At 39.5% G+C, this 27,904-nt stretch overlaps 2 protein-coding genes across 2 annotated transcripts; one reads left to right on the plus strand and one right to left on the minus strand.

The window, feature by feature from the left end:
* The first annotated feature begins 166 nt into the window (after positions 1-166).
* Positions 167-4,064, plus strand: sumo3a (small ubiquitin like modifier 3a). Its single transcript, XM_082190234.1, has 4 exons — positions 167-322; positions 1,257-1,385; positions 1,629-1,700; positions 2,927-4,064. The coding sequence occupies exons 1-4, from the start codon at positions 302-304 to the stop codon at positions 2,987-2,989; spliced, it is 285 nt and encodes a 94-aa protein (XP_082046360.1). The 5' UTR covers positions 167-301; the 3' UTR covers positions 2,990-4,064.
* abcc6a (ATP-binding cassette, sub-family C (CFTR/MRP), member 6a) lies at positions 3,778-27,904 on the minus strand. The gene is made up of 31 exons (XM_082190232.1): positions 27,515-27,904; positions 26,593-26,769; positions 26,023-26,148; positions 22,487-22,624; positions 20,105-20,224; positions 18,993-19,054; positions 18,775-18,906; positions 18,104-18,310; positions 17,019-17,196; positions 15,702-15,863; positions 15,449-15,541; positions 14,157-14,360; positions 13,709-13,855; positions 13,487-13,574; positions 12,450-12,519; positions 12,187-12,313; positions 11,653-11,829; positions 11,342-11,509; positions 11,050-11,242; positions 10,648-10,726; positions 10,126-10,234; positions 9,807-10,014; positions 9,374-9,684; positions 9,037-9,236; positions 8,640-8,766; positions 8,231-8,332; positions 7,963-8,109; positions 7,501-7,659; positions 7,211-7,377; positions 6,843-7,037; positions 3,778-5,414 (listed from the first exon to the last, which is right to left on the minus strand). The coding sequence occupies exons 1-31, from the start codon at positions 27,554-27,556 to the stop codon at positions 5,306-5,308; spliced, it is 4,524 nt and encodes a 1,507-aa protein (XP_082046358.1). The 5' UTR covers positions 27,557-27,904; the 3' UTR covers positions 3,778-5,305.

Consider the following 27,904-nt stretch of genomic DNA (forward strand, 5'->3'; position numbering starts at 1 on the left):
TGGTTAAAGCGGTATGTACATTTTAAATAAAATGAACTGATTAATTTGCCTTGTTCACTCCTAGTATCAGGATGGTCACGATAAACGATGAGCTCGGGCCTGCTTATCTCCAGAAATTCGCGGGGAGCTTTGCTCGCTCTCGCGAATGAGAGCGACGTCATGTGACCACACACCAACCAATCGTTGATAAAGTAGGTAAAGGAAAGCGCGTTCCCGTCGGCAGCTGTGTTGCTCTACAGTGTGGAGAGCGCATCTTGTGTTCAGTATATTTCCATAATTCAGACCAACAGACACCTGCAAAATGTCCGAAGACAAGCCAAAGGTGAGCCTCAGATTTGTAATTTGACCGTATTTTTAAGCTTTGTTCAAAGCGGATGATGCCGAGTTCCAGTTTCATTTTATGCAACCTTGCTGTGATAGTGAGATTGCGCATTTGTGCGGGAGAAAAGCGGTCGGCACGCAATCATTGTCTTGTTTTCATACAAATGCCATCCGTTTTTATTTTACAGGCTTCTATTTTCGGCACTGCATGTTTACAACCGTCCGCTAAGCAGATGCTCATTCAAAGTACGCGATTATTTTGTACTTACCGCGCATTCGCCCCGGTGTAATTCAGCGTTTGCGGGTTTTTCTTTGTGAGAGCAAAGTGGCGCTCACCGGCCACGTTACGCCACTGGCGTAAGGAATGCCGCAAGAACAGCGTTACGGAATGTAAAAGAGCGTCGTAGTACACGATGTTCGTCCGCCATTTGGATGGTAAATAAACGGATAAAGTGTATATTCCAAGTTAATCAAAAGTATTCACCCCCAAAGTTTCATTTGAGTAATCTTTCGGTTACGGATATTGAGTTCTGAGTTGCACCTCGCTGCGCCAGATGCTTAAAAATGGCGCACAGAGCCGCAACAATGTTTGACTAGAAGGCTAATAGTTGGTCCTACATTTGCTTGTCTGTTTTTGTGGATTGTACTCCTTGCTCTGCTCGCTGCTGTTATTGTTAAAGAGGTGACCATGGTGTACTGAACGTTGTTATAATTCGCTTTTTATCCATTCACTTAGTTCTTAAAAACTTAGCATCCACTAGGCCTTGTTGTTCACTACTTAGTTGTTGCCTTCGTAAAAAGATGTTCCATGGGCCTCCTACTGTATTACCATTACCATTTAAAAATGTTGTTGTTGTTTCATGCATATTAAATGTGTACATTTTGCTCACTTTGATCTCACCAAACATCATATATGCACTTTATTATTGTTTCAGGAGGGAGTGAAAACAGAGAATGACCACATCAATCTGAAGGTGGCAGGGCAGGATGGCTCAGTGGTCCAGTTCAAAATTAAAAGGCATACGCCACTCAGCAAATTAATGAAAGCGTACTGTGAGAGACAGGTAAGGCTCTTCCTGACTTTACGACTACTTAAATAGTCATGTACATGTTGTTGCTGTGAGTCACGCAGTTACCGTCAGGGTGTTTTTGGAACAATGTAATAGAATACCAGAGAAATTACAAGAGGAAACACATCTAAATCACTATAGGTTGAACTCAAAAATATTGCTTTGATAATGATTACAAATCTGTAATATCAAATGCTAGACTGTCATTGTAAAAATGTAAACATTGCTTTCTTTCAGGGTTTGTCAATAAGACAGATTAGATTTAGATTTGACGGGCAACCAATTAATGAGACAGACACACCGGCACAGGTGAGTAAAAGTGCCCCTTTTTTATTGCCATCAAATCCCCAGTGTTATCTTCAATATTGTTAATGTACTATTACAGTATTTATTTTAATATTTTGATTGATCTTTTTTTATATTTTGAGTTTTAATTTTAGTTTTAGTTTTTGTAATTGTGTATTTGTCATTTTTATTTTTATTTTGAGCTTTAATTAGTTTTTATTTCCATTTTAGTACTTCAATGAAAACTATAACTGTTGCATTGTCCGCTAACTGAAATAAGTGTTTCATCTATTTACATTTTACTATTATTTCAGTTTGTTTCAAGTAACGAAAATAATTTGTAATAGTTTTATAAAATAATAATAACACTGGAGATCCCTGATCATACTCCCTTCAAAGGTTTACCAACCCCAAGTGTAGGGTATTTTATGTTTTGATTGTATTATATTGTATATATAGATTGTATTATATTGTATATATAGATTGTATATATTATATATAAATATTTGTATTTTATACACATACACGTTACACACACACATCCATCCTCAGGTCACATAAAATACCCATTATTTTAAACACACAACCAAATTGAACAGGTGACAAGCCATACAGTATGTAAGGGTTAATGCCCGACGAGGTGTCCATTATCAGGTATTAATGGACGACGGCGAGGCGTGAACCGTCCGACGCGCAGCGGAGGACGGTTGCCTCCGCCGAAGTCCATTAATACCTGACAATGGACACCTCGAAGGGCATTAACCCGCTTATACCATGGTCACTTACGAAAGAAAGAAATATTTAATCAATTAATAATACTTTAATGTGTTTTAGAGTAAAAATCGTGAGGGTTTTTATTTATTAAGACGAGCGCACTATTTAATATCTCCCGTATACAGGCGTTGCCAAGCAACGTGGCCACAGCGACCCGACCGCAGCGATGCGAAACTTTGTTTCAAAGAGTCAAAACTCACAGATAGTTTCCTAAATCGTTTTTATTAGGCCTACAGCAAATATTGTCAACCATTCACTCACGTGTTGAAAGGAAAGCAAGCAAGACAGAAAGACAGGCAATGGCAGCAGGCCTATGCCAGACGTAACTTACACACTATAAGGACGCCTTTCCTAGGTGTACATTATCACTTTTTAACGGACACCCTGCAGCCAATCAGAATCGAGTATTCACCCAGACCATGGTATAATTCCATTCATTATAGTCACTTTTTTTTCTTTTTTCGTTTGCCTGTTAGTTGGAGATGGAGGACGAGGACACGATCGACGTATTTCAGCAACAAACTGGCGGCTCCTGCTAAAACTCCACACCATCTGGACCCCACGCTTTATCTATTTTATTCCTCATGATGTTTCATTCAGATGCTTTCACATTGTTTCCCGTTCTATTTCTCTCTTTGTATCTCTTCTGCCATCTCTAGCTTTCCTAGAGTTGGGCATCACAAACGTGTTTCCAGTATTTATATACGCAATGGTTAGACAGCTACTGTGGTGGGGGAACAAACTCAAGAAGGCTGCCAGAGGGCGAAGTTCTTCAAATTGTCCACAGGCCCCACTAGCCACTTCTGCAGGGTTTTATGTTGCTCAGAACACTGATTCACTCGACAAGCCCTCTGAACGATCACAACAGGGAACCGCTCCATAGTGTATTCGCCCTATTAAAAGTGAAGAAGCTTCACTAGGTTTTTTTCTTTTCTTCATCTTTCAATTCTTAAGAGCTTTAAGTAGGCCTGTTTCATCTCGGGTTGTATTTGCCTGTGTGTTGTAGAAATATGTTCGACCAGTGTAGTGTTCATTTGCCTTTTTAATGGGGCCGCTTCTCGTATGAGCTCACTGTAGGGACGGGATCTTTGGATCATCTTGTTGGTCGTTTATAAATGAAGAGATAACACAATTTGCAGTGACCCTTTCTGGACCAAACCCCAAAGAATGGTACTCGATTAGCTGATAAAGGCAGGATTACGCCAACTAGTTCTAAGTTTATACTTTTAAATGTCTGTAGAAATCTATCCATTTACAATTTCCATTTCATGGAATGACCTAAATGGACCAATACATCTCTTTTTTCCTTACTTTTTTCTCCCCCCCCCCCCCCCCTTTTTTTTAAAAAATCCCAAATCTACAACCAAGTCTTGAATCAAATCAAAAGGGAATCCTTTCAAGCTTTGTTGCAGAGGTGTATCTGTCATCGCTCATAAGGACTGGGCTGATCTCTTTTAACATCTCTAGCCCTCCCACTGTAATTCATATGGCTGAAAGGGAGAGAGGGTTTTAAGGGTCGGCTCCAAGATTTCCAGATGTTGGCATCCTTCTGTACTGACATGTACTTTTTTTGTCCTTTACTACTGTAAACAATAAATATAGTTTGGTACTTTTTTTTTCTTTTTTTTTTTCTTTTGCTGAGGCTTTTTCCATCATGTCCACAGAGTAATTGTTTAACAGCATGTTTTTTCAAATACAAAGCATTGTAGAAAAGCACAATGATGCATCCTTTAGCAATATGTCAAAAGTCTCTTTATACACAGTTATTACATGTATAAACATATAAAACATGAGATGAAGTGTCAAAGATAAAATATAAATAAATTCTGGAGTGTCACAAAGGCACTTGAATGTTTGTCACACATGTAGCTTGTTGCATTGTCTTACAAGATGAGATGCAGTGTCGTTCATATCCACTTTTAAGATTAAAATATATTTCTAAAAATCTACAGTTACAGAGAACAATGCTTGTAAAACGATTTGGGATTTTTCAAAACTGCTAAATAAAAAACTCTTGCTTTCAGAATGGTAGTGAACAATATTTTCTTCAGATATTAAAACTAAGCAGTCGTCAGTTAATATTACTCTTACTGGGTACAGATTCAGCCATTATTGTCCAGTTTGTTTGTTTACTTTGGCTGAAACAAACAAACAAACACCACATCCTGCTTGGGCGACTGTACTGTTTTTCTCCCTAAATCCTCTCTTAAAAGCTTTAATTAGTGTCTGAAAGCGAGTCTGGAATTTGTCAGGGAATTTCAGGTCAAGTATATGTGGCAAGGTTTGTAAACATATTTGTCCTCTTACACGATTCTTCACATAACTGTCTACGAAGAGAACTGTGAAACCACTAGAGCTTATAGAATTGTCTTCATTGATTTGTTATAAAACCAAAATTAACTGTAAAACAACTTTAGCAAATTAGCAATTCACATTCATGTTCTTTCACCATGGGTATGGCATAGACAGAACAGACACCATTTCTTCCCTAATTGTTATGTGTCTGTTTAATTATGTGCAATATATACAGGTTTCCATCAGCTACACATTTCCACTGAACACTAAGCACCAATATTTATCTTCTGGCGGAATGCAAAGGCTTTCCCCTCATTCCTCTTTAAGAGCTTCAGAGATGGCAGTAAACCTGAGTAAACACGTCTTAGCTTCAGTTCAGATTTATCAAGCAAACCTTTTTCATTTGTGGAGAAAAGTGTAATTCAAGTGTCTGGTCTTTTTCCCTCTTAAAGAACCAGTTGTGTTGTTGGGATGTTTCTGTTCTGCGCTGAGAACTGGGAAACAGAGTCTGCAGATTCTTTGCTTTCACCACAGGAGGGCGCGAGAAGACAGTGGATGTCTTATAAGAGCCCAGCTTCTCGGCACATGTAGTAAAACTGGCCTCTCTTTGCAATAAGGTTATTTGGAGAATCCATCTCCACGATATGTCCTTTATCCATAACAATAACCCTGAAAAAACAAAAACGGCAGTATTAGTATTGATAAAACATCACATTACAGATATTACTGACATTTGAGCAATAATAAACATTTGTGAAGACCGCCTATATAAATTACAATTGAGTAAAATGGAAAGAAAAAAAAATAGTGTGTGAAATGTGATGCATCCCAATCCCATTCACAATGTAGGTAAGCAGCTAATTCACCTTTTTATTATTTAGTCCGTGACTATTTTTATGTCATTTCTACGCCGAGTAGCCAACGGCACCAAACGGAAATGCAAAATTACCAAAACTAACACGTCTCCCATTAAAGAGTTCACGCGAACATGAATATTCTGTCATTAATTACTCACCATCATGTCGTTCCAAACCCTTATGACTTTCGTTCATCTTCGGAACACAAATGAAGATCTTTTTATCCAATCTGAGAGCTTTCTGTCCCTCCATAGACAGCTACGCAACTGACACTTTGACGCTTCAAAAAGTTCATAAAGACACGTAAAATGTATCTATTATGAATTGAGCAGTTTAATAAAAAACTTCTGAAGAGACTTGATTGCTTATGATGAACAGATTGAATTTAAGCTTTTATTAACATAAATATTGATCAGTTAACATAAACAGAAGCTCAACTGACCCTGCTTTTGCACCAGAACAAACCTCATTGGTTCTTGCTGAAGCTCAAACGTGCTGAGTAACAAGAGAATGAACCTCATTGGTTCTCGCAGGTCAAACCAACATCCTTGAGCTTCTGTTTACCACAACTGATGTGTGAATTGATGAATGTTTAAAAGCCTAAATTCAATCTGTTCATCATATAAAGCGATCAAGTCTCTTCAGAAAATTGGGACTAAACCATTCAATTCATATGGATTTGTTTTACAATCTCTTTATGTACTTTTTGTCAAAGTTTCAGTTGTGTAGCTGCCAATGGAGAGACAGAAATCTCTCGGATTTCATCAAAAAGATCTTCATTTGTGTTCACGAAGATGAACGAAAGTCTTATGGGTTTGGAACGACATGAGGGTGAGTAATTAATGACAGAATTTTTGGGTAACTATCCCTTTAAGGTGCGGTTACATTAGCAAAATGTCATGGTCATAAAGGCCCATTGTCTATTGTCAATTGCACAGCAATGTATGAAGCACAGCTCACACAAAAGTTCCTTGCACACCAAGCATCATACTGTTGGTCAACTCTGCAAATTCATGTGACCAACTGAACTCGATGCAAAATCTGCAGGGCCTTATTTTCATGACAGGCAAATGGTTAACTTACAGTTGCATATTAAAACGGGATGTGAGAAAGTATTTTAATATTGAACATTACACAGCAGCTTTAAGCTATTTCCTGATAGACTGTGAAGATTGAGATGCAGCTGTGTGGTCTGAAAAGTTTAGGAACCACTTTTTAATGATTTTGTATCATGACATACTTTGTGTAATCCATAATGGTATTGAGGCGGTGTGCTATGGTAAGAACAGCACAATCCTCAAACTGGCTGCGGATGGTATACTGGATCAGGGTATCTGTCTCCAGGTCCAATGCAGCTGTAGCCTCATCCAGCACCAGAATCTTTGTCTTTCGAAGAAGAGCTCTTGCTAGACATACCAGCTGCCTCTGACCAAGACTGCAGAAAAAGAAACATTCGCCATTGTTAATCGAAAGTCTCTTTTGCAAGCCATTGGTTATCATGGTATCAAGAAATTTTAAACCAAAAACAACATTCTCATTGTCTCAAATATGGTGGCTTTTTTCAGTCATTTAAAATGGTGAAAGAATAGCACTATTGGATGCACATACCTGAGGTTTTCACCTCCTTCTGAGCACTCATGATTGAGTTTATCTGGAAGTTCAGACACAAAATGTTTAAGGTGCGCCAGTTCCAGGGCATTCCACACCTCCTCATCAGAATAGGCATCGAAGGGGTCTAGGTTCATACGGAGAGATCCAGAGAACAGCACTGGGTCCTGGAAAGATATTAAAATTGCAAAACAGATTTGTGAGTTCATAATAATTTGAAATACTACAAAATATTACAATTATAGAGTTATTTTGGTTCCATTAGGGTAGAGTGTCTTAGTTATACACACTTGTGGAATGATGGTGATGCGGGATCTCAGATCGTGAAGCCCGATCTCTGCAATATTGATTCCATCGATGTAGATCTTTCCTTTTGCTGCTTCCAAGATCCGGAAAATTCCAAGAGCCAAAGATGATTTTCCTGCTCCAGTTCTTCCCACAATACCAATCTGAAAGGATAAAAGGAAACAAAGAGTGAGACTGTGGGAATTTTTTCAATATAACAAGGTATCATCAGGAACTCTTTGTATTACCACAATCCCACCAAATGTTTGTCAAGTTTAATTACAGAAATATACTTTCAACTTTTACCATCCTAGTTAGAACATTAAAATGGTTATATTTTGGGTGGACTATTTCCTCAAGGTGTACAATAATCTAGCCTTGTTCAGAATGAGGCAAGGTATAGCCTAAATCAAAAATAGATAGCAATAATATTTTATAGTAAATGCTGAAGTAGAATATGTATGGACCTTCTCCCGCTCCTGGATGTGAACGGAGATGCCCTTCAGGGCCAGCTCAAGGCCTTTACGGTATTGAAGGCCATAATCTTGAAACTCTATGGTCCCTGTTTGAGGCCAAGTTGGTGGCAAAGAACTTCCTTCTATGCTCCAAGCTGCCTGTAAATGATGATGTAGATGGTAAAGAGTTATGACTAAAAATAATGCTATTACTGACCAACAAAGAAAGAAATATGATTTTTGTTTATAACTATTAATTAGGCTCTATAGCCACACTCACCTCTTTTGGTGTGTCTGCATACTCTTTCACTCTCTCGACTGACACAATGTTGTTCTCTACATCTGTCCATGACCTTACAATCCAGCTCAGGAAACCTGTCACCTGAGAGACAGCAAAAAGCATTTTAAAACAAAATAATCACTAAAGAGGACCTGATTTGTCTGATCTTTATGTAACACAGAAGAACAACAATTAATAGCTGCATTTTATTCTCCGCATTTTAATTTGAAAACGGCTGACCACAAATGAAAGATACACCTTTTAACACTTGTGCAAGCGTTAAAAGCAATTCTGCAGCTGAGGTTTGAGGGTGAACATTGCAAGAGCATGTTTCCACATGCAATATCTCCAGTCGCTCTCGTAATATTTGTGTCGGATTCTGCTTAGAGACATTTGAAATGATTCACACCTGAAGTGAATGAGACACAGCCAGACCGACCATCCCAGGGCTCAGGGTTCCTTTTGCCATCACAGAGAGAATAGAAGCAGCGAGAACAATGCCATTACCCAGAAACTCCAAATTCACACCCAGCCACCTGAACAAAATGACATCCCGGAATGAGGTTATATATCAGTACGATGTCAATCAATCAAAATGTATCATAGGATAGGATGCCCACCACAGGGGGCAGTAATACAGGATGCGCTCTTGCATTACATCAGTGCCATTCATTTCATCGCGCCCCGTCTGGCTGTTGTTGAATGCAAGAAAGCTTCCCGTGTGAATTCTAGTCCAGATTGTGATATTTGATTCTGAGTGTACATGTCATTGTGATTGTAAAACTGAATGTTGAGGAGTGCCTCACCTTGTTGCTATGAAACGGGGGAAGTAAGCAGTTTGGTTAAGATCCACCTTGTGATTGGCACCCATGATGAAGCGTGACTGCTCATTGAACGCCCGGATGACACTGGCACCCTGCACAGTCTCGTTTAAGTGCGTGTAGATGGGAGAGCGACTCACTGACTCCAACCGCCGCAGCTGGCAGGAAGTGGCCACGTAGAAACTCTTCAAGGGTGAAAAGAGTGAGAGAAAGATTATTGTCAAAACCCAAGTAGGACTTTAGATGAGTTCAAGAAACTAGCATTTGCGGTTTGCAAATGAGCCTTTTTTCCTTAACCCCATAAATGCAGATTCAATCGTACCTGTATGAAACCATAGAGGAATGCCATAGGGAGGATGATAACGGCAGCGAAAGGAGTGGCCATCAACACAATGATACAGACTTCCAAGAGTTTGAAGAAGTAACTTAGCATCATCTTTAGCCCATCTGGGACCATATTGTCTATGGAATCTATCTCTTTAGCAAAACGATTGAGGAGGTTGCCGCTGGGAGTGGACTCAAAGAACGACATCGGGGAGTGAAGCACGTTGTTCAGAAGTTCCAAGTGAAGATGACGGGATGCAATGATACACCCTAATGAGATGGCAACCGTGGTACCAAATATAGCAATTCCTAAAACACATGAAATTATGAAAGTTTGTTTAGTTTACTTGAATCATAACTGAGGCTGGCATAAAACACTAAGAGCTAACAGATATACAAACACCCTGTTAAGGCCTCAAGACTCTACTAACCTTGTGCAACGCCAAGAGCTCCATAGACTCCAAGTTTCAGATCTGTGTTTAATTGAGTGCCGTTGATCACAGGCTGATCCGCCCACAAGCTTAACCAGTAATTATTAGACAGAGACGCTGCTTGTTGGAAGGCGTACAGGAATACAATGGAAACTATTAAAGGCAAACCAATGGTGCGAAAGTATTCAATGTACATCTCAAGTTTGACCTATAGGGACAGAGAGAAAATGGAGACACGGTCATAATCCAAACTGATGTGCTTAATAGAAAAGGAATGTCATATTTCAAAAGAAGAAGGTTTTAACATAAGTGATCTTACTCTGCCTATCCGTGCTTTATCAACCGTAGTCAGTTTCCCCATGTCGTCTGGGATGTGGTTCTCGTCAGATTCAGGTAGTGGCTCAATTGAAATGCTGTTTGTGTCACCACTGAAAGAGATTTGAGTTTGAATCAATCAACAAACTTTATGTTTCTCATATATAGTGAATAACTGATACAGCTGAGCGTTACAAGAGCTAAAGTGTGCTGCAGATATGATGCTAAAATTTGGAAATTAGTTTGCATTTTAGCACTTCCGGTTCCAACATCCTGAATTCTATGGGTTGAATGGATCTGAAGCCTGTTCTGTTTTTACTTCTACCGATTGTATGAATGCTTCAAATATCATAAACATTATCTTGATAAACAAAACATACAAGAATCATAAACTTCTGTTAGTTCCAGTTATGATTTTGTGCAGAAATCCATTAGCCAATGGAAACAGTATTAGTTTCAGTATTAGTTTCAGTTTTCTGTGTGTCATATTTATTTGCATTGAATTAGCATATTTAAAATCCCATACCCGATGAGCTGCTCTTGGGACAGATCCCTGGAAAATCGCATGTATTCAGTAACACTCAATCTTACGGATTTTCTGGAGCCTGCAAGTGGATGAGTTCAACATGAAAATTATCAATAATTCTCAATCTATAATGAGTTGGTTTTTTTTCACAACAATTGGATTTGACAGATCCCTGTCATCTTAGAAGATCATCTCAGACCACTATGAATTTTCATACTGGTCCTGGTTGGTTTATGATGAACAGGTATCAGTCTAGCTTATAGTACAACGCTAGTTTAAGCAGGGGAACTTTAGAAAAACCATGCTGTTCACCAGAAAAAAAAAACTTTGCCAGTGAAGCTTGAACCCCTGGTTAAACTAGTTAAAAGCATGGTGGGGACACCAGCATCCATAACATATTACCTCTCTGGAGGGCCTCCGAAAAGCACTCTTTCCTTTCAGAGCTTGCGAAGGTGTGGATGAAATCAGCAAAAGCACCATTTCGGTTCAGAAGTTCTTGATAGGAGCCTCTCTCACTGATCTCCCCGTCCACCAGAACCAGGATCAAATCCGCCTGAGGCAGGAAGCTCATTCCGTGGGTCACCAAAATCCGTGTCTTTATTGAAAATGTTGAATGTTAGAGGTTGAAAATGCTGAGGAGCAAGAAAATGACCCCGTACCCCCATGTGTAAGTAAACGTCACAGTGAAAGTCACCTTGTCTCTCAGAATGCCTTTGGGCCCAATGACTTTGTTGAAGATGTGCTGACCAACATGTGCATCCACAGCAGACAGGGGGTCATCAAGCAGATACACATCAGCTTTCCTGTGAACAGCACGTGCCAAGCTCACCCTCTGTTTCTGTCCTCCAGACAAATTTAAACCCTGGAAGGAAGTTTTCTATTTATTTCAAGATATGTTTATTATATCCAGATGCATGCACAATGGTGATTGGTCTCGTGGATGCTTATTGATCCTATTGAAACAATCTGAATAATGTAACTTTTTATAAAGTGCGTGGGTCTCACCTTCTCTCCGATCTCAGTGGCGTCTCCTGCTGGCAGATTATCCAGATCTGGCAGCAGGGCACAGGCTTCCAGCACTCGCTGGTACCAGCTTTTCTTTTTTTCCCGTCCAAACAGAATGTTGTCCTGAAAACTGGCATTTTGGATCCAAGCTTGCTGGGGAACGTAGGCAATGGAGCCCTAAATAAACAGAAGCGAAGAAATGCTGAACAGACAATCAACTGTAAGGATGAAATATTTTGCAATTTGATTAATGGCCTTGAAATAATGCGGAATATTAAATAACATTTTTTTTAACCTAATATTGTTTATTTTTTTAAACCTAAATCTTTAAATTCAAAAAATTTGTGTTTATTTTAGATTTAAACTGGCTTAAATGAGATTTTCATATGTATTTTATAATTGCAATATATTATTCTACTTTAAAAGACAGGGTTCATATTATGGTCACCTACTCTATAATCATAACATGCCATTAAAAATTTTTTATTTCATAAAATATATACAATGAGAGTTATGGTTGATTAGTGCAAGTACATTGACTGAGACGGCCCCGCTTCTTTTTTCAGTCTCCCCAAGAATGGCTGAAAGCAGCGAGGATTTCCCACTGCCAACATGGCCGACAACAGCAACCAGTGAGCCACGGGGAACTTTAACGCTGATCCTGCTCACACACACACACACACACACACACACACATACACACAGTGTAAGTGAGGGGGAAGTTGCTGAAACTCTGACACTTATTGCCTGATTGTGTGTATTCAGGTGCCTTGTGGAAACTTTTAGGATAATGATACCTTTTTAGACATGGGGGGCCATCCTTAGACCAGCTGAAGGTTCCATTGTCAAACACTACACCATCCACATCTGACAAGTAAAGAGCAACAATGAAAGAGCAAAAGTAAATAATGTAATATCATGCCTACCCTAACATGCAATCTATGCAGGCAGACTATCTGCACACATCTATGTCGCAAACACAAATTGTTCTGGAGGAAAGTGCAGATAAAATTACAGAGATTGCTTCTGGGAAACTAGATTTCTTCTGCAACTTGTGAAATTATAGACTCATTTAATTACACAGTCTAATTAGCTTCATCTTCACAATAACAACTTTCAAAGGCAATCTTGAACAGATTTGATGAATGCTGCCCGCCTCCACCCCCATCAAGTTTGGATAAACTAACGTATATGGATGTATAAAAGATAACTTTAAATACAGGAAGACATGTTACATTGTAAAAAATAAAATAATAAAAAATTGAAATATAAAAGTTACTAACAAAGTTACTAACAATTGCAGAGTAAATAATTAATATTTAACTTAATAATCAATCAATAATAAAGTTAATATTGTAATATTGTTGCAGTGTTCATCTTGTCACAAGGCTAATTGTTTTTTAATGTACTGTTGTTTTGTGCAAGGTCTATGGTAATCTAATATAAAATAAAATAAGCCGATTGCCCGAGACATAGAACAAGCGGTTTAGATTGATGACAAATAAAAATAAATAAACAAAATGTATTTTTTTTTATAAAATAAAATGTTATGTAGTAGGCTACACAGCATTCAAATGTATAGGCAATCCAGTGAGTTTTTAGAGATCTCTAATTGTTTGTGCCAGGGAGAGGAAGTGAGACATCAGTATCACCTAACTGTGAAATTTAGAGGCTATTATCAAACTGTTGTTAATCTCGCTCTTGCTCATATTTTTACTGACAGACGGAAGTGAAGAGTAAAGGGAAAGTCTCACAGGGTACATACAACATTCGGTCTGTTTTTAGCCTCACAAATCTATTGCACAATAAAGTTTGTCAACAAGTGATCTCTCACCTGATTTAAAGGATTCTCTTGCAACATTTTCTGGTTTGATTTCATCTTGACAGAGAAATTTCCCCAGACGCTTTAGAGAGACGAGAGCCTGCAACACAAGAATAAGTTGTACATTTAATTCAAGATCAGTAGAATCCTGAAATAAAGAAATAACAACACATAACAGCACCTTTAAATAATCAGGGCAGAATATAATGGTGTTGGAGTTGATATAATTCTCACCTGCATGGTTGTGCTCATGGCAAAAGGAAGCTGGCTTAGGGGAGTTTTCAGTATGTTGATGAGAGCCATTGATACAAAGATTTTTTGAGCATCCAGAACATTCTTATCATCAATGAGCACATAGACACCAAACATGGCAAAAGCAATCTGGCAAAGAATGGAAATAACAATCAGTCAAAACTGTAATATCACATCCTGTCGTTTAGGTAATTAGTCATTACAATAATGTCAATTTTGATTTAGACCCTTCCCAAAAGGTAACCATCGAGTCCAAGACCATATATTTTCAGATCATTTGGACTTGGCCTTTATTCAGATTCATGAGCTGGAGCTAGTCTGGACTATTCATAGAAAATATGGTCTTGTACTTGGACTTGAGTCCGGACTCGAGTACCACAACACTTGGTCACAGCCCTGATACATTTGTTACGAATCTGTCTTTTCTTACCAGAAAGGACGAGGAGTTAAATGAGGCAATAGACACAGAGTATAAGATCTGTGATTTCTTCAGAGTTTTAAGCTCCTTCTCTCTGTACCCCAGGACCTGCTCCAGAAATGCCTTTTCCCAGGCGTAGAACTTCAAGATCTTGATACCATTCAGAATCTCGTTCATTAACTTGACCCGTCCATCCATGTACTTCATTTGTATCTCCTGCGGAATGAACAGAAAACAGCCAACTGTCATCAAAACACCACAAGCTTTGCCACGACACCACTAAATAACAGAGAGGTTTTGGCCATTTTGATGTCTGGCTGCCCTGCTTACAAAAAGCTGCATAGCTGGTTACCAGCCTTGTTCCTACAAGGATTCTTGACTGAACCAGAAAGACATACATAAAAAAGGAGTGTTTAGCTGATGAATAGGATGGTCCACCAGTTGGACCAGCATCAAACCAATTTGTGCTGGTTTAAGCTGGTCTTTTCAGCAGAACGGTTTCACGTCAGAATGATTAACATTGAAGAAGGCAATACATTTCTAACTGCATGTTAAGATATTCTAGAACACAACAGTTATGAGCTGAGAGATTGACTCAGTCAATGGCATCTGTTTTCTGAAAAATAAAATTGAAACTTTTATTGCCATTTGCAAGCATTGTGGTTGCTTTGCTTTGGAGGAAGCATGGGGAACTTCAAAGGAGCAAGAGAAGCTTGAATCCAACACGCACACTTAAGCTGTGCTCACTTCACTATCTAAACCAGCTGTGGACCCTTCACGCTGACTTACTTTAGCACTCATCCATTCATAGCACTCCTCAACAGTCTGATGTCTCAGAAAGCATCTTATTGGGTGAGATAAATGAGGATCTTAACTCATTTTGATCTCCTTTAATGAGAATCCCATTCAGAATAGGCCATCCCTCTTTGAACTTTAAGGGTTTTGGGGTCACAAAATGCATTTTCAGATCTTTGTATTATGTTTCTGGAGATTACAACGTCAGACGGTCTTACTCGACATCTTACCCACACAGCAGTATCGTTCTTGTGATTGATGGACAAACATGAGTTGTTAAAAGCACACCTCCTTCATTTACATACTCATGTTAAGGGGCATGTTAAACAAAAATTTATATTTTTAACTTGTTAGTTAGCTTTGAGGTATGAAACTTGCAGTATGTTTTTATTGTACAGTAACCTCTTATATGTGTAAGTATCGAGGACATTTAGATTTTTTAAGGAGTCTGGGCCTCAAATAGCAGGTGAGTGACAACACATGAATCCTGAGTTACAACATTACAGTACCTGGAGTTTGCTTCTCTTCCTTGCAATGAATCCATTCAAAGGGAAGATGAAGATCACGGTGGCGATGCCCGCTAGAGCTGATGGTCCTAAAAGCTGAAATAAGACATGTCTTGTTTATTTCTCTTAGGAAGCTAACAGCTATTTAACCAATATCTCCAAATGTTAAGAATGCAATTCAGACTTTACTTATATTACTAGAATGGAAATAGTTTACTGGAGTGGAATGAAAATACACAAATATGTGTGCCCTCACCTGCCAAAGAAAGAAGAGACAGAGTGTGACCTCAATGGGTGCCAGCCACACAGCATTGAAATACACCACAAAATCCATCAGCTTCTGGGTATCGGCAGAGACCAGATTGACTATCTCCCCCACTGTGCATGTTCTGCGTGCTGCACTATTCACGACAAGAGACTGGGGATAAACAAGATGCAGCAACAAAAGCAGAGAGAAAGATTGATTAAAAACATGTAAAAAATTATAATATATATACAAACACTATATGTACAAAAGTATTGGGACACCTGACTATTACACTATCAGGGACATCGCATTCTAAATCCAGACATTAATATGGAGTTGGTCCTCCCTTTGCAGCTATAACAGCTTATACTCTTCTGAGAAGGCTTTCCACAAGATTTTGGAGGGTTTCTGAGAGAAGTTTTGCCCATTCGTCCAGTAGAGCATTTTTGAGGTCAGGCATTTATGTTGGACGAGAAGGCCTGGCTTGCAAACATCCCAAAGGTGTTCATGAGGTTGAGGTCAGGGCTCTGTGCGGGCCAGTCAAGTTCTTCCACACCAAACTCATTTAACCATGTCTTTATGGGCCTTGCCTTGTGCACTTTGGCACAGTCATGTTGGAGTAGAAAAGGGCCTTCCCCAAACTGTTCCCACAAAGTTGAAGCAGCATTGTCCAAAATGTCTTGGTATGCTGAAGAAGATTAAGGTTCCCCACCACTTAAAAAAAAGCCCCATACCATTATTCCTCCTCCACCAAAAGTCAGACAGGTAACATTCTCCTGGCATTCGCCAAACCCAGACTCGCCCATCAGAGAAGCGTGAATCATCACTCAGAACACGTTTCCTCTGCTTCTTGAGTCCTCTTTACACCACTCCACCGACGCTTAACATTATACTTGGTGATGTGAGGCATGCAGCTGCTCAGCCATGGAAACCCATTTCTCCCACCGCACCGTTTTTGTGCTGATATTAATGCCAGTGGAAGTTTGGAACTCTTTAGCTATGGAATCAGCAGAGCGTTGGGGACTTTTACACACCATGTGCCTCAGCACTCGATGACCCCAAACTGTGACTTTACGTGGTATTCCAGTTTGGGGCTGAGTTGCTGTTGTTCCTAAATGCTTCCACTTTCCAATAATAGCATGGCTAGGTGCTTGATTTTAGTGCTTGCTAGGTGCTTGAGGTGTGTCCCAATTCTTTTCCATATAGTGTATATAATATTACACTATATATACATATCTGTACTGCTCTTTCTGCAAATACTCCTATTACCAAATATCATTGAACCATATGTTCTGACAAGGTTTTTGTGTTGGTGAAATGGCCTACCTTTCTGTAGACCAGACCCATGACAGCTGTTTTAACCCTCATGCCCACAGTAAAGCAGGTGTATGTGTACTGGTGGTTGAAGACAGACTGCAGGCAGGACAGGAGGAACACAAGAGAGGCATAGAAATAGCCCTTCCAGAGCGGAGCATCCTCATCCTTCATAAAGCCTAACAACAGACTTTAAAAAAAGAGAAAAAGGGGTCAATAAAGGCACTATAGAGTACAAAGAAATTTGCAGATTTTTGATGTAACTAAGCATTTGGCTAGATTCCTCTGTAACAGACCACATCCAACCATTGTGGTTTGGCTCAAGGTTTACAGTAGCGAGTAAAGCCACAGCTTTCTTTGAAAATGAAGAATGGTAGATTTGTTGAGATTAACAAGACGTAGCATGTTCAACTGGAAAAATGTTTTTCTGAATCCTAACCAAATGCTACAAAATCCATGTTGGTTACTTTGAGGGCAGAAGACCTTGAATGTTTCCATAGTTCCAACCAAAGTCCACCTTTTTTGACACAAGATCCCAGTACAATATATCTGCTTGCTACAGTTTGCTCTTGCTACCAGTAAACTGTAGCAGGGAGATCTTGCTACAGATCTCCCTGCTACAGTTTGCTGGTAGCTGACTAAACCTCCCATTTAACTGGCAGCTTTCCTGTAGTAACCACAACCCCGACAGTGTTCCTCTACCCTCCCCGAAGCTAACACGTCTAGGGCGGACGGAGTGCTGTGGTCATCTCTCGCTGTCAAGCTTTCAGACTTGAAGCCATAATTGCTTCTCTGTGGGCATAAACAGCATGATCTCTGTCTGGCTGGTATGGCGTCTCTGACTCAAGCACCTGCCGCACACTGCCACTTCCTGTTTTCATCCCAAGATATTGTGAACCGTAAGATGTCTCTTCTAAAAATATTTTGATAACCTAGCGAGCTGTCTTTAAAAGCACAGAGGGGCCATCTGTGTTTATTTAAAGGCAGAACTTTTCATAAACACAACTCAAAGCCTAACTTACCCTAGATACACCAAAGCCCAAAGTTTGAGAACTTAAACTAAGGATGAGGCCAAGAATCAGCTTTGACTTTCTCACCTTAGAACCTGTGGAACTGAAAACATGAAGGCATCATGGACCATGAGGCACAGCGTCCCGGTTAGGAAGTAGGGTCCGAAGCTACGCGCAAGTGTCCGTAACAGACAGAATCCCGAACTCTGCTCTTTTTGAATCTTCCTGAGGAGTTGGGCCTGGTCTGGTAGTCGAGATCCCAAGGCAACACTGGTGCTTAGGTGGTTCTCCTGCCTGTAGATGGAGAAGAGGCAAACGGACATGTGCATAAGGAATTGGTGCTGAAGCCTTAATGCAGTTGTTAAGCTTGTTTAATCCCTCTTTGTAAGTTCTAATTGAAAACAGAATGACTTTAAAACATCCTGCGGCACAATGCAAGTTTCCACAAACTGTAAAACGCATGAGAACCCTGACATGTGAGGCCTTAAAAGTGGATTTCAGAGGACTTGAAAACACTGTATGTTCAAAGCAGAAAAGTGTTAACGAGCAAACCAATTGACACAATCCTCCTGTCTCGACTGTGTATGCAACAGGGCTCTTTTTGTCTTTTTGTGGGCATCTTTCAGATGGAAATGTGATCGCACTGATCAAAGCAGCATGAGGATCCATAGCAACATAAACAAACAACTTAAATGTACACGTGCCTCAAAATTTTGTGTGTGAAAAAAAACATGTCTGATGTTTTAAATGGAACTCACTGCTGTAATTTGGTACGCTCCGCTGTCCATTCTTCTTCCAGGTCGGATATAATCCTTTCTGATGTATCTTCATCCCTCAGACTCCACAGATCTTCTGCTTGCAGAGGAGAACGGTATCCTTTAAAAACCAACCTGGAAGCACACACAATACAAACTGAATGCATTTCTTTAGTATTTTCACAAATTAGTAATGGGGTTTAAATCATTTAATTCCATACCCGCTAAACCACCAGAAGAGGATCTTTGACAAGAACGATGCATCTTGAACAGGACATGCATTCTGAGAAAACAACAAGAACAAGTTGGTTACAAATACACTGAATTTACTAATTACAATTTTTACTAATCATATTTTAATTAACAGGTTTGGGCCAAGCCAAACGTATTAATTAAAATGTGATATAGTTCTAACATTATACACATAAATAACCAGATGTGAGGCAGTCAGTTTTAGAAAGAAGAGTTTCACAGTTTTGCTTTCTTGGATGGAGAACGCAGTGGCTAGAAATCATATTTGGCAACAGTGAACTGAGAGTAAACAGAGAAACAGTGTGAAAGCATCTGTGAGTAAGAGTGGTAGACCTCTTTCTGTGTGTGTGTGTGTGTGTGTGTGTGTGTGTGTGTGTGTGTGTGTGTGTGTGTGTGTGTGTGTGTGTGTGTGTGTGTGTGTTCCTTATGTGCCACAGTAACACACTTCCACCCACTGCTGACCTCAGTGCAGCCCCTTTGCCCACACAGCCAACCACCCAAACGCTCACTCTCTCCCGCCTCCTCACCGGAGGTCTCACTCTTCAGGATGCAGTGAATAACCCTACACAGGAAGTGACTGAGCCAGGAGGGGATCAAGGGGTGTGGCACGACGTCTGTGGCTACAACCTCATCACAAACACTCTAATTCCTCTCTGAGCTTGTTTCCTTGTTTTTCTCTACAGGAGAACAGTCAGATGGACCACTATCTCACAAGATGTTAGGAGATTACGTTCTGTGTTGCCCTGCTCGGTGCTATGTGGTAATTTGCATACATAACAACCAAACAGTGGGCAGAATGAGTCAAGAATTTAGTTTAAAAAAGGATATATCATTATCCGGGAAGGAGGACCACAGAGTGTCCATGTAGATGAGTCAAGCTCTTTTATCCAATCATGAGTTCAGCTAATATCTAAGTGCAACATTCTTGCGGGAGACAGTAGTTGGATATGCTACAACCATTACCATAATTCACTTCAAAATGGGGGAGTTGGGTTCTATATTACTTAAAGACAGAAGTAAACACCACAGGATTGTTTGTGATGGATTATTTTAGTTGATGAAGAGTTTGCTCAGTTCGTACCTTGAGGACGGCTTTGCCTGAGGGTGCTCGGTCTGCAAAACAGCTGAGGAAGAGCTGCGCCAACTGCAGGGAGAAGTAAGAGAAAAAGGCCAAATACCGCACAATATCCGGAGAGAGACCCTGAAAAGCAGAGACAACAGAAACAGCGGATCATATCCAGATTAAAGAAAGAGAGAGAGAGCACAGGCAGACTTTCCCATTTAAATGAGTACCACAACCAGGGATTTCCCGTAATGCTACAGTGATGTTATTCCCGTCCTGATCCGCAGACTTCCCAACATGCTGTTTACATGCTGAACATTCTGTTCATATGGAACTCTCTGGAACACAACTTGTTGTTGAATTTCCAAGGGTTAGTTCACCCAAAAATGAAAATTCTGTCAGTAATTATTTTTGGGGGTTTTTGCGCACAAAAAGTATTCTCGTCGCTTGATAAACTTAAAGGTATAGCGGAGGATGTTTTACTTCCTGGTGGGTAGTCTAAACTATTGGTCCTCCTAATTGTCAATCATTCTGGTGAATCAATCAAACTTTTCAAAAAGTGGAGAGGGCGGGTCTTATCTAAAATTTGGAAAGATCCTCCGCTATACCTTTAAGGTTGAGCCACTGTAATCACTTGGACTATTTTAATGATGTCTTTACTAACCTTTCTGGGCTGGCAGATGAAATTACATAGAAGCCTATGAAGGAGTGAGCCAGCTCTCAGTGAAAGCCAAGATATTCATCAAAAATATCTTAATTTGTGTTTCGAAGATGAACGAAAGTCTTACGGGGTTGGAACAACATGAGGGTCCAGTAATTACTGACAGAATTTTCATTTTTTGGTGGACTAACCCTTTAATAAACCTTGACATGCTTGTTTTCTGAGGACAATCTGGTCAATCAAAATGTCACGCGAGAACTCCCTGACTGGACATAGAAGAGCTAGTTGGTGGAGAAAGCAGGAGACATGTTGTTTACTGAGTGATGTCATGTCCCAAACTAAGGATTAATGTAAAAAATATGATCTGCTGTTTATTCTATAGGAAATCATGCAGTGCAGTGCCCCTTCTTACTTCGCCTAATGTCAGAAGACATGGGTGTGCACGAGCATTAACAACATAGTAAAGCTTATTTTGAACAGTTAAGGGAAATCATGGTGAAAACCAAACTCTTTAATGGCCTGCTTTATATAAATGAATTACGTATGAAAAGAGCCATAAAAGGCCTCGAGTCACGCTACAATCTGGAAACTCATAGATTGCTGCTGTTCAAACCTCCGGCCACTATTTGCTGGTGAGGAGCCAACAGTAGCTATTTACAAACTTTAAACATGTGCTGTTCATATGCTGCTCATGCATTTCTAAATCTATAGTAGATACTAAGTTTATCTTGCTGGTATCCTGGATATAGCGTCTTGGCTACACTATTGGAGCACAAGCCATGTTGAGACAAATCTGTAGTAAACATCCGTTTGGCCATGGAGTCCCTTGCTAAAATAGAGGCGTTATTCTTTACTACACCACAAAATAAAAAACAAGGCCAGAGTGGTTTCGGTGGTCAAAATGTAGGTCAGTAAAAATTTCATCCCACTCTTATCCAAGGATAAAGTCAGCATACCAGGGAGAAATATCTGTCTTTATGTTTCGCCCGCGTTTTGCACGATATGGGTCAGAACTGCCTAGTCTCGTTTCTAAAATGTTAAACCTGCTTTCGTGCTGGGTGGTATTCTTGAGTTATTGTGTGTGGCAAAATGAAATTGATTAAAAACATATATTTAAAGCACTTCTTATTAAGACATACCCTGTATTTAAGACATTTTTAAAGATAGCGAAACCAGAAAAAGAAAAAACATTGGCTGAATTTATTTATTTAGCTCGACAAAATAATTAGCTTAACCCAAGTGAGTTGTTCACCTAATTTACACTGAGACTAAGGTAATTATTTTTCCAAAAATGTTTTTAAATTTGTCTTATTGAAAAAAGAAAAACACTTATACTGTACTTCCGCATATTGTAAGGTTCATTAGGACTAGGAGCACAAGTCAGATTTAAACACTTTCTGACATATGTTTCAAACTAACACCTGTACTTGGACTTCACCTGAACTCATAATATGAATGTGACAAACCAAGTCCAAACATGAGGAAAATCAACAAGTGCCAAAAGTAGAAACTGCTGGAATGCTGAGCTGCTGTTTGTTTGTGTGAGTGTGCTGCGATGTATTTGCTTGTGCATGTGAGGATATGTATCTGTGACCATGTATGCATGTTTGCATACGTGCACCTGTGTTTCATCCATATGTTAATACACCCATATGTGGCTGTATGTGTAGGCTTAGTCCAAGGTGTTGTGAATGTACCGTGAAACTGAAATTCTCTGTGTCAGTTGTCATTTTTCTCACCTGCTCTACAGCCAGCTGGACCTTTGCATGAAGTGGAATAAGGGAACAGACCACGCCCAACAGCCAAAAGAAGAACAGGAAGGCAGAGGAACGGCATCCCCGCACTCTCTCCCAATGAATCACGCACACGGCTAACACCTGTCAAACACACAGCTGTAAATGACATTGTTCTCATCTGCTAAAATTACAGTTCATTCAAAACAAGTAATAACAAATGACTTTAAAAAGGAGCCTATACAGATAGCCCTCCCTCTGCTGAATGATGCAAGTTTACTTTAAAGGCAAAGTACTTTTCAAAATACTTTATCCTATCCCAGCCTATTCGCAGGATACAGCTCTAGAAAGTGTATACACTGTGGTTCTCTTTGAATGGCCAATGGTGTGAGTTTGGGGACAGGACTGTCTGTTTGGCCGTCCAATGGAAAACGGGGAAAGTATTCAGGGAAACTTCATTACTTCATCCTTTTTGAAATTACACATTTCACCGTTACGCTAACTCATTGTGAAGGGCTTTAAATAGATTTAATTACATTTAATAGATTTAAATTACTACTATCGAGGCCATGACCTTTAGAGAGAAGGAAGATCAGTAAGCAAATAACTTTTATCATGTCAAAACATGACCAACCCAACCGAGAAAAAAAAGCTATGAAAAAACATTGTAGCATGCAGGTTAATTCTGTTGCATACTGGTTAATTCAGTCAGTAAGCAACTTTGGCATCAAACTATATAGATAAAACACGGAGCATTTGAGAACTGAATTTAAGTTGATATGATCCAAACTAGAGAATGGCCTGACTGCAGTGACAGGAATAGATAAGATCAGAGAAAATAGTAGATGAAATTTGTTAGGGAAACCTTACTTTTAAAATTGTACTACGCTTTCTTGATGACCTGAAGACTAATCCATCATTAAATTTACTTTGTTTTTGTTTCAGTTGTTTTGTTGAGGTTATATTGGATTTTTTCCTGTCTACCACCACAGCTGTCTCCTCTAATAAAACAACAAAGCGTATAAAGTGTGGCCTCTGTTGAACCCACATCTTTCTTAATTACTGTGTCTTTTCTTCATCCAAAAATGTTACGTTCTGCATGTCTCAAAACCAGACTGTCAACCAGTGGCTCTTGCTGATCCCAAGCTTGATGTGATGTTCATTTGTTCCAGTATCTCCTAGGTAGCGCAAAACATCATTTGATTACATAAAAAGCAGCCTCCTGGTACGGTACAAATTAAGGATCAGGACTGGATCCAAAGACGCCTCCTCAAAACCAAACCAAAGCCATATAACCTCAGAGAAATGAGGTGAAGCCTTTAAAAGGAACTCTTAATCATGTCCTAATGAAAGACGCCTGCGGAGGTTTGTTGCGCTACCTGGAAACAGAACATGTAAACCACATGTAACATCTGCATTGTTGATGTTGACTTCACGTCTCACGAGAATAAGTCCTCTGGACGGTGGGAGGAAGCCAAAGCTAGCAATTATACTGTAGAGTTAGGAGCGATAGAAGACAGAGACAGATCTCCTTCCTGCAGCTTAAATGAGCGCACACAGTGAAACCGGCAGCAGCTTATGGTTGGAAGAAAAAGTAGCCAAGCATTACAGCAGACTTCAGCTCCAGGCAACGATATTTATCAAAAGTTCAATATTGAGGGGGACCAGATTTAAAAATGTAAGACTGTACCATTAAAAACCAATATTGATGGATCACTAATCTGAATATTGCAGGAATGTGTAGTGGTTACAGCCCGTGGTTACAGGTCTATATCAAATTTGTTAAAGCAAAAATAACGATTAAATAAAGAAGAAAAGTATTGTAAGGAGACATTTCAGGTATCTGAATCTGGTGGACTGATGGCATACAGTCCCAGCAAAGTCTGATGTATCTTCCTCGAACTAGCACTCATAACTAACCTGAAGACGTAGAATTGCGCAGTGCCAGTTACGTTTGGCGTAGATTTGTGCAAGTTTATGGTGTTCCTTTAGTGAATCAGGTGCTACAACAATCCAGACGGTGTTGTAAATAAATTGCAATTGGTGGGGTGCTCTTAGTTAATTCCCCCTCTAGGTTCAATAGAATTGTGCTGGTTGTTGCTTTCTAAACTGTTCATTACATGAGCCCAAATATTACCCAAGAAAACCCATACAGGTGGTAAAGGAGGTTGAGCAAAGCAATGAAGCAACATTTCCAGAATTTGAAAGCAATATTTATGCACCTTCATAATAGATCTCTTAAATTGTTATTGAGTATTTCTACCTACTCCAGCACCTGCCCAAGTTATGACACTGCTTTATTTCACTTTTTGACCAATTAAGATCACAATCTGTTAAGGAAGGGGCCGTTTAAGGACACGATCACACTGTTTAACTCTTTAAGTGTTTTTAAGTTGACACTAGCCAATGTTGACTTAGGTGTCTGAAGAGACCACAGATGGGTCATGAGTCTGGTCTGGAACCCAGAAAGCGATGATGAGATTGTGTTCATTAGGCCATGTGTAGGTGTGCCGCTAACCTAGTTTACCTCAGAATGTCACAGTCTATTAGATGAAAACAGATCCTCCTGTGTTAGGAGTTAGGAGCTATTTTACAGACATAAGCAGGTGTGTTGTGAAATGAATGTAGGTGTGGAATGAATAAAGCTTAAATCTTTAATATATATTTCCATATGTGGGCTGATGCATCCATCTTTAAGACATATGCTTATGTTTTGGATACTGGTAAAGATCCACACACTGCTGCAAAATTCCCAAAGTTCCACTTAATGAAGATCCTCTGAATCAAAACACTGTTGAATAAATGGAAATTCTACAACAGTGAGCCGATCTACCTCTTTAATTTGTTGAGATGTTTGACAGTTTGTCTAATGTCAGACGTACATACATTCTCTTCTTATTTCTTAACTAGCTTCACCAGCAAGACTACTTTGGTCAACCAACTTTAAAAGAAAAACAAAGCCAACTGGCTTCACTAGCTAAAACTTTACATTAGCATATAATTTACGTTATGCTGGCCGACCTGATACACCAAACACTGCTAACCAATGTTAGCCAGTCTAGACCAGAATGTAAATGAATTTTGGTCTAAACTGGCGAATTTTTTTTTTTAAATCCAATTTTTTTTATTGTCTATTCTCAAAAGTGTTGTGATGTATGAAGCACGGCTCACACAGAAGTCCCTTTCAAACTAAGCAGCTTTCTTTTGCACAACACAGTGAATTCAGGCGAGCGACTTGAACCTGTTGCAAAGTCTGCACATGGAAATCTTTCGGCCATGTAATTTTGAACATCACCTGATCCTCTGGAATCCTATCAATCCTGATAGGAATTCCTGGATTCCAATTGAAATGACTGGATTTCGCCATTGAAAATTTGCTGAACAATGGTAAATGAGGCCACACCTCAAGCCTGGGCACCAAGCTTTACCATGCTAAGATAAAACTCTAAGATTAAACGTAGCAAGCTAAGTAACAAAACCCTGATTTATGCCTGTACTGCTATGGTTTTCTCATAAAATTTGGAACTTAGAGGTTACATTACCACGGTCAGACTTCGTATGATAGGACTGAGCAAGAAGACAAGGTGTTGCTGGATTTCCTGTCTTCGTTCCAACAGGATGTAGAAGAATTCCACAAAACCAAAGGATGCCAAGAAAAACCCCAACAACTGTAAAAGAGCAAAGAGGAATACAATTCATATCAGAGTGAGAACTGAGTCACTCTCCCGGAATCTCCGGTGGTCAATGACTGTAGAGAAGAGGTGCGATTTACATTATAATAAGACTGGATTGGAATCTGTGTGGCTCTGAACAAACGGAGAAACAACTGTATTTCAAACAAAAGAGTTTTAGAGCGGAAGAGTGAAAAGTGACATCACAGCTCACTACAGTGCTAACCGCACTCACACCACAAACTGAGGTTACACACACCACACTCTTTTTTACTGTCTTCCTCGGCCACTAAAGCGTGAACTCGACCCCTCAGTCTACCCAGACCACCACGTTCACTTTGTTTTAACATTCTGGTTTGAATTTTATAGACCACAAAGCTGGTACTTTTGAGACCCGGACAGGCTTGTATAACATTAACAGGTCTTAGCGGTCTGTCTCACCAGCTTGGCATTGCAGAGTGAAGAGAGGGGCAGCCGACCTCGGCCGTGGCAGTACAGATGAAGGCAGTAGAATGGAGAGAGGACCCACAGGTAGATGCATGGAGCCCACACCAGGACTGTGTTCTGGAAGCAATTGCTCAGTTCAGGGTTATGCGTGTACCATGTCTGGTTCCAGTCCTGGAGATAAAGAACAGGATGTGCTTAACTTTTCAACAAGTTATATGGTAATTGACAGTCTTCATTCTTTCATTGGATCAATATTGTCTTGATCCAAACCCTCTCCACAGAGAAATATGATCTGAATGTTCTAGAACATCTAAAATTAGGTTATAATTTTGAACATCTTGTGCTTTGTTTACCATGTTGGTAAATTTTTCTTATTTTTTATTGCTTATTGTGGCCAAGCTCATCACTGACTTTATCTTGTATCTTTATATTGATGGGTTAGAGACAGCTGAGATTGCATTAATTACGAAAGACTTGAGATTGGACTAAATCAAAGTAACTGAAGGAACAGATCTGCCAGATATTCTGACAGCTGAAGAAGTTTGTGAAATCAGTGTATTAAATTGTACATTTATTCGCTAGCTTGTTTAAAAATATTTAATGTCATGTAAAATAAATCATATTCTAAAGATTGACCACAATGCATCATCTGAACTTAATTCAACACATTTAATAAATAATAATAATCAAATAATCAAAATAGTCATACAACAAAAACAGATATATTCTGCTTTTCTGGTTCTTGGCAACATACAATGTTTCTAGAGAACTTTCAATATAAATATCATACATAAAAAATAACAACTCTTTACAGGTATATATGTGACATAAACAAAACATAAATCAATGATATATGTATATTTATATTCTTGAGTAATATTGAAGATTTAAGGTCTGATATTAGAGGTTTGCTCACCCATAGTGGGTCAAGTCCACTTAGACTGCAAAAGGTATCCATTCACTCGTCTGGTCCTGAGGATGTACCTATCCCTGTTGCGTATCCTGGTTCTTTAGACTGTTCTGTCACTCTGTGCTGTGCCTGAGTCAAACTCTCCCTCCGTCCTGGGATCTCACACACTCCCTTATTCACTTTTGTCACTCCTTGTTTCTGAGAGTGTCTGGAAGTGTCTGCTTTTTGACCACCAGTCTAACAGCCGCTTAGGTGGGTGGTTATATTCACTCTCTCCTCCCAGCAGTCTTCTTTAAACTCTCTGTCTCTCCCTCCTTCTCTATTTATCTTCCTCTTTCCCCGACTCCCACGTACTTTAGGTTCTTTATCAAAACAGTAATGTGGTTTTGCAAAACT

This window comes from Leuciscus leuciscus (genome assembly GCF_965113295.1).
Source record: "Leuciscus leuciscus genome assembly, chromosome: 14".
In the NCBI taxonomy this organism is placed as follows: domain Eukaryota; kingdom Metazoa; phylum Chordata; class Actinopteri; order Cypriniformes; family Leuciscidae; genus Leuciscus; species Leuciscus leuciscus.

Bases quoted from the DNA above. Each gene is read 5' to 3' on its own strand.
- sumo3a (XM_082190234.1), top strand. From the start codon at position 302: ATGTCCGAAGACAAGCCAAAG. The intron at 323-1,256 runs GTGAGCCTCAGA...TTATTGTTTCAG, and splicing joins TGTCCGAAGACAAGCCAAAG to GAGGGAGTGAAAACAGAGAA. The intron at 1,386-1,628 runs GTAAGGCTCTTC...GCTTTCTTTCAG, and splicing joins AAGCGTACTGTGAGAGACAG to GGTTTGTCAATAAGACAGAT.
- abcc6a (XM_082190232.1), bottom strand. From the start codon at position 27,556: ATGGATACCTTTTGCAGTCTAAGTGGACTTGACCCACTATGG. The intron at 17,197-18,103 runs GTGAGAAAGTCA...CTTTTTTTAAAG, and splicing joins TCAGTTCCACAGGTTCTAAG to TCTGTTGTTAGGCTTTATGA. The intron at 11,243-11,341 runs GTGACTTTCACT...TTTTCAATAAAG, and splicing joins AAGGCATTCTGAGAGACAAG to ACACGGATTTTGGTGACCCA.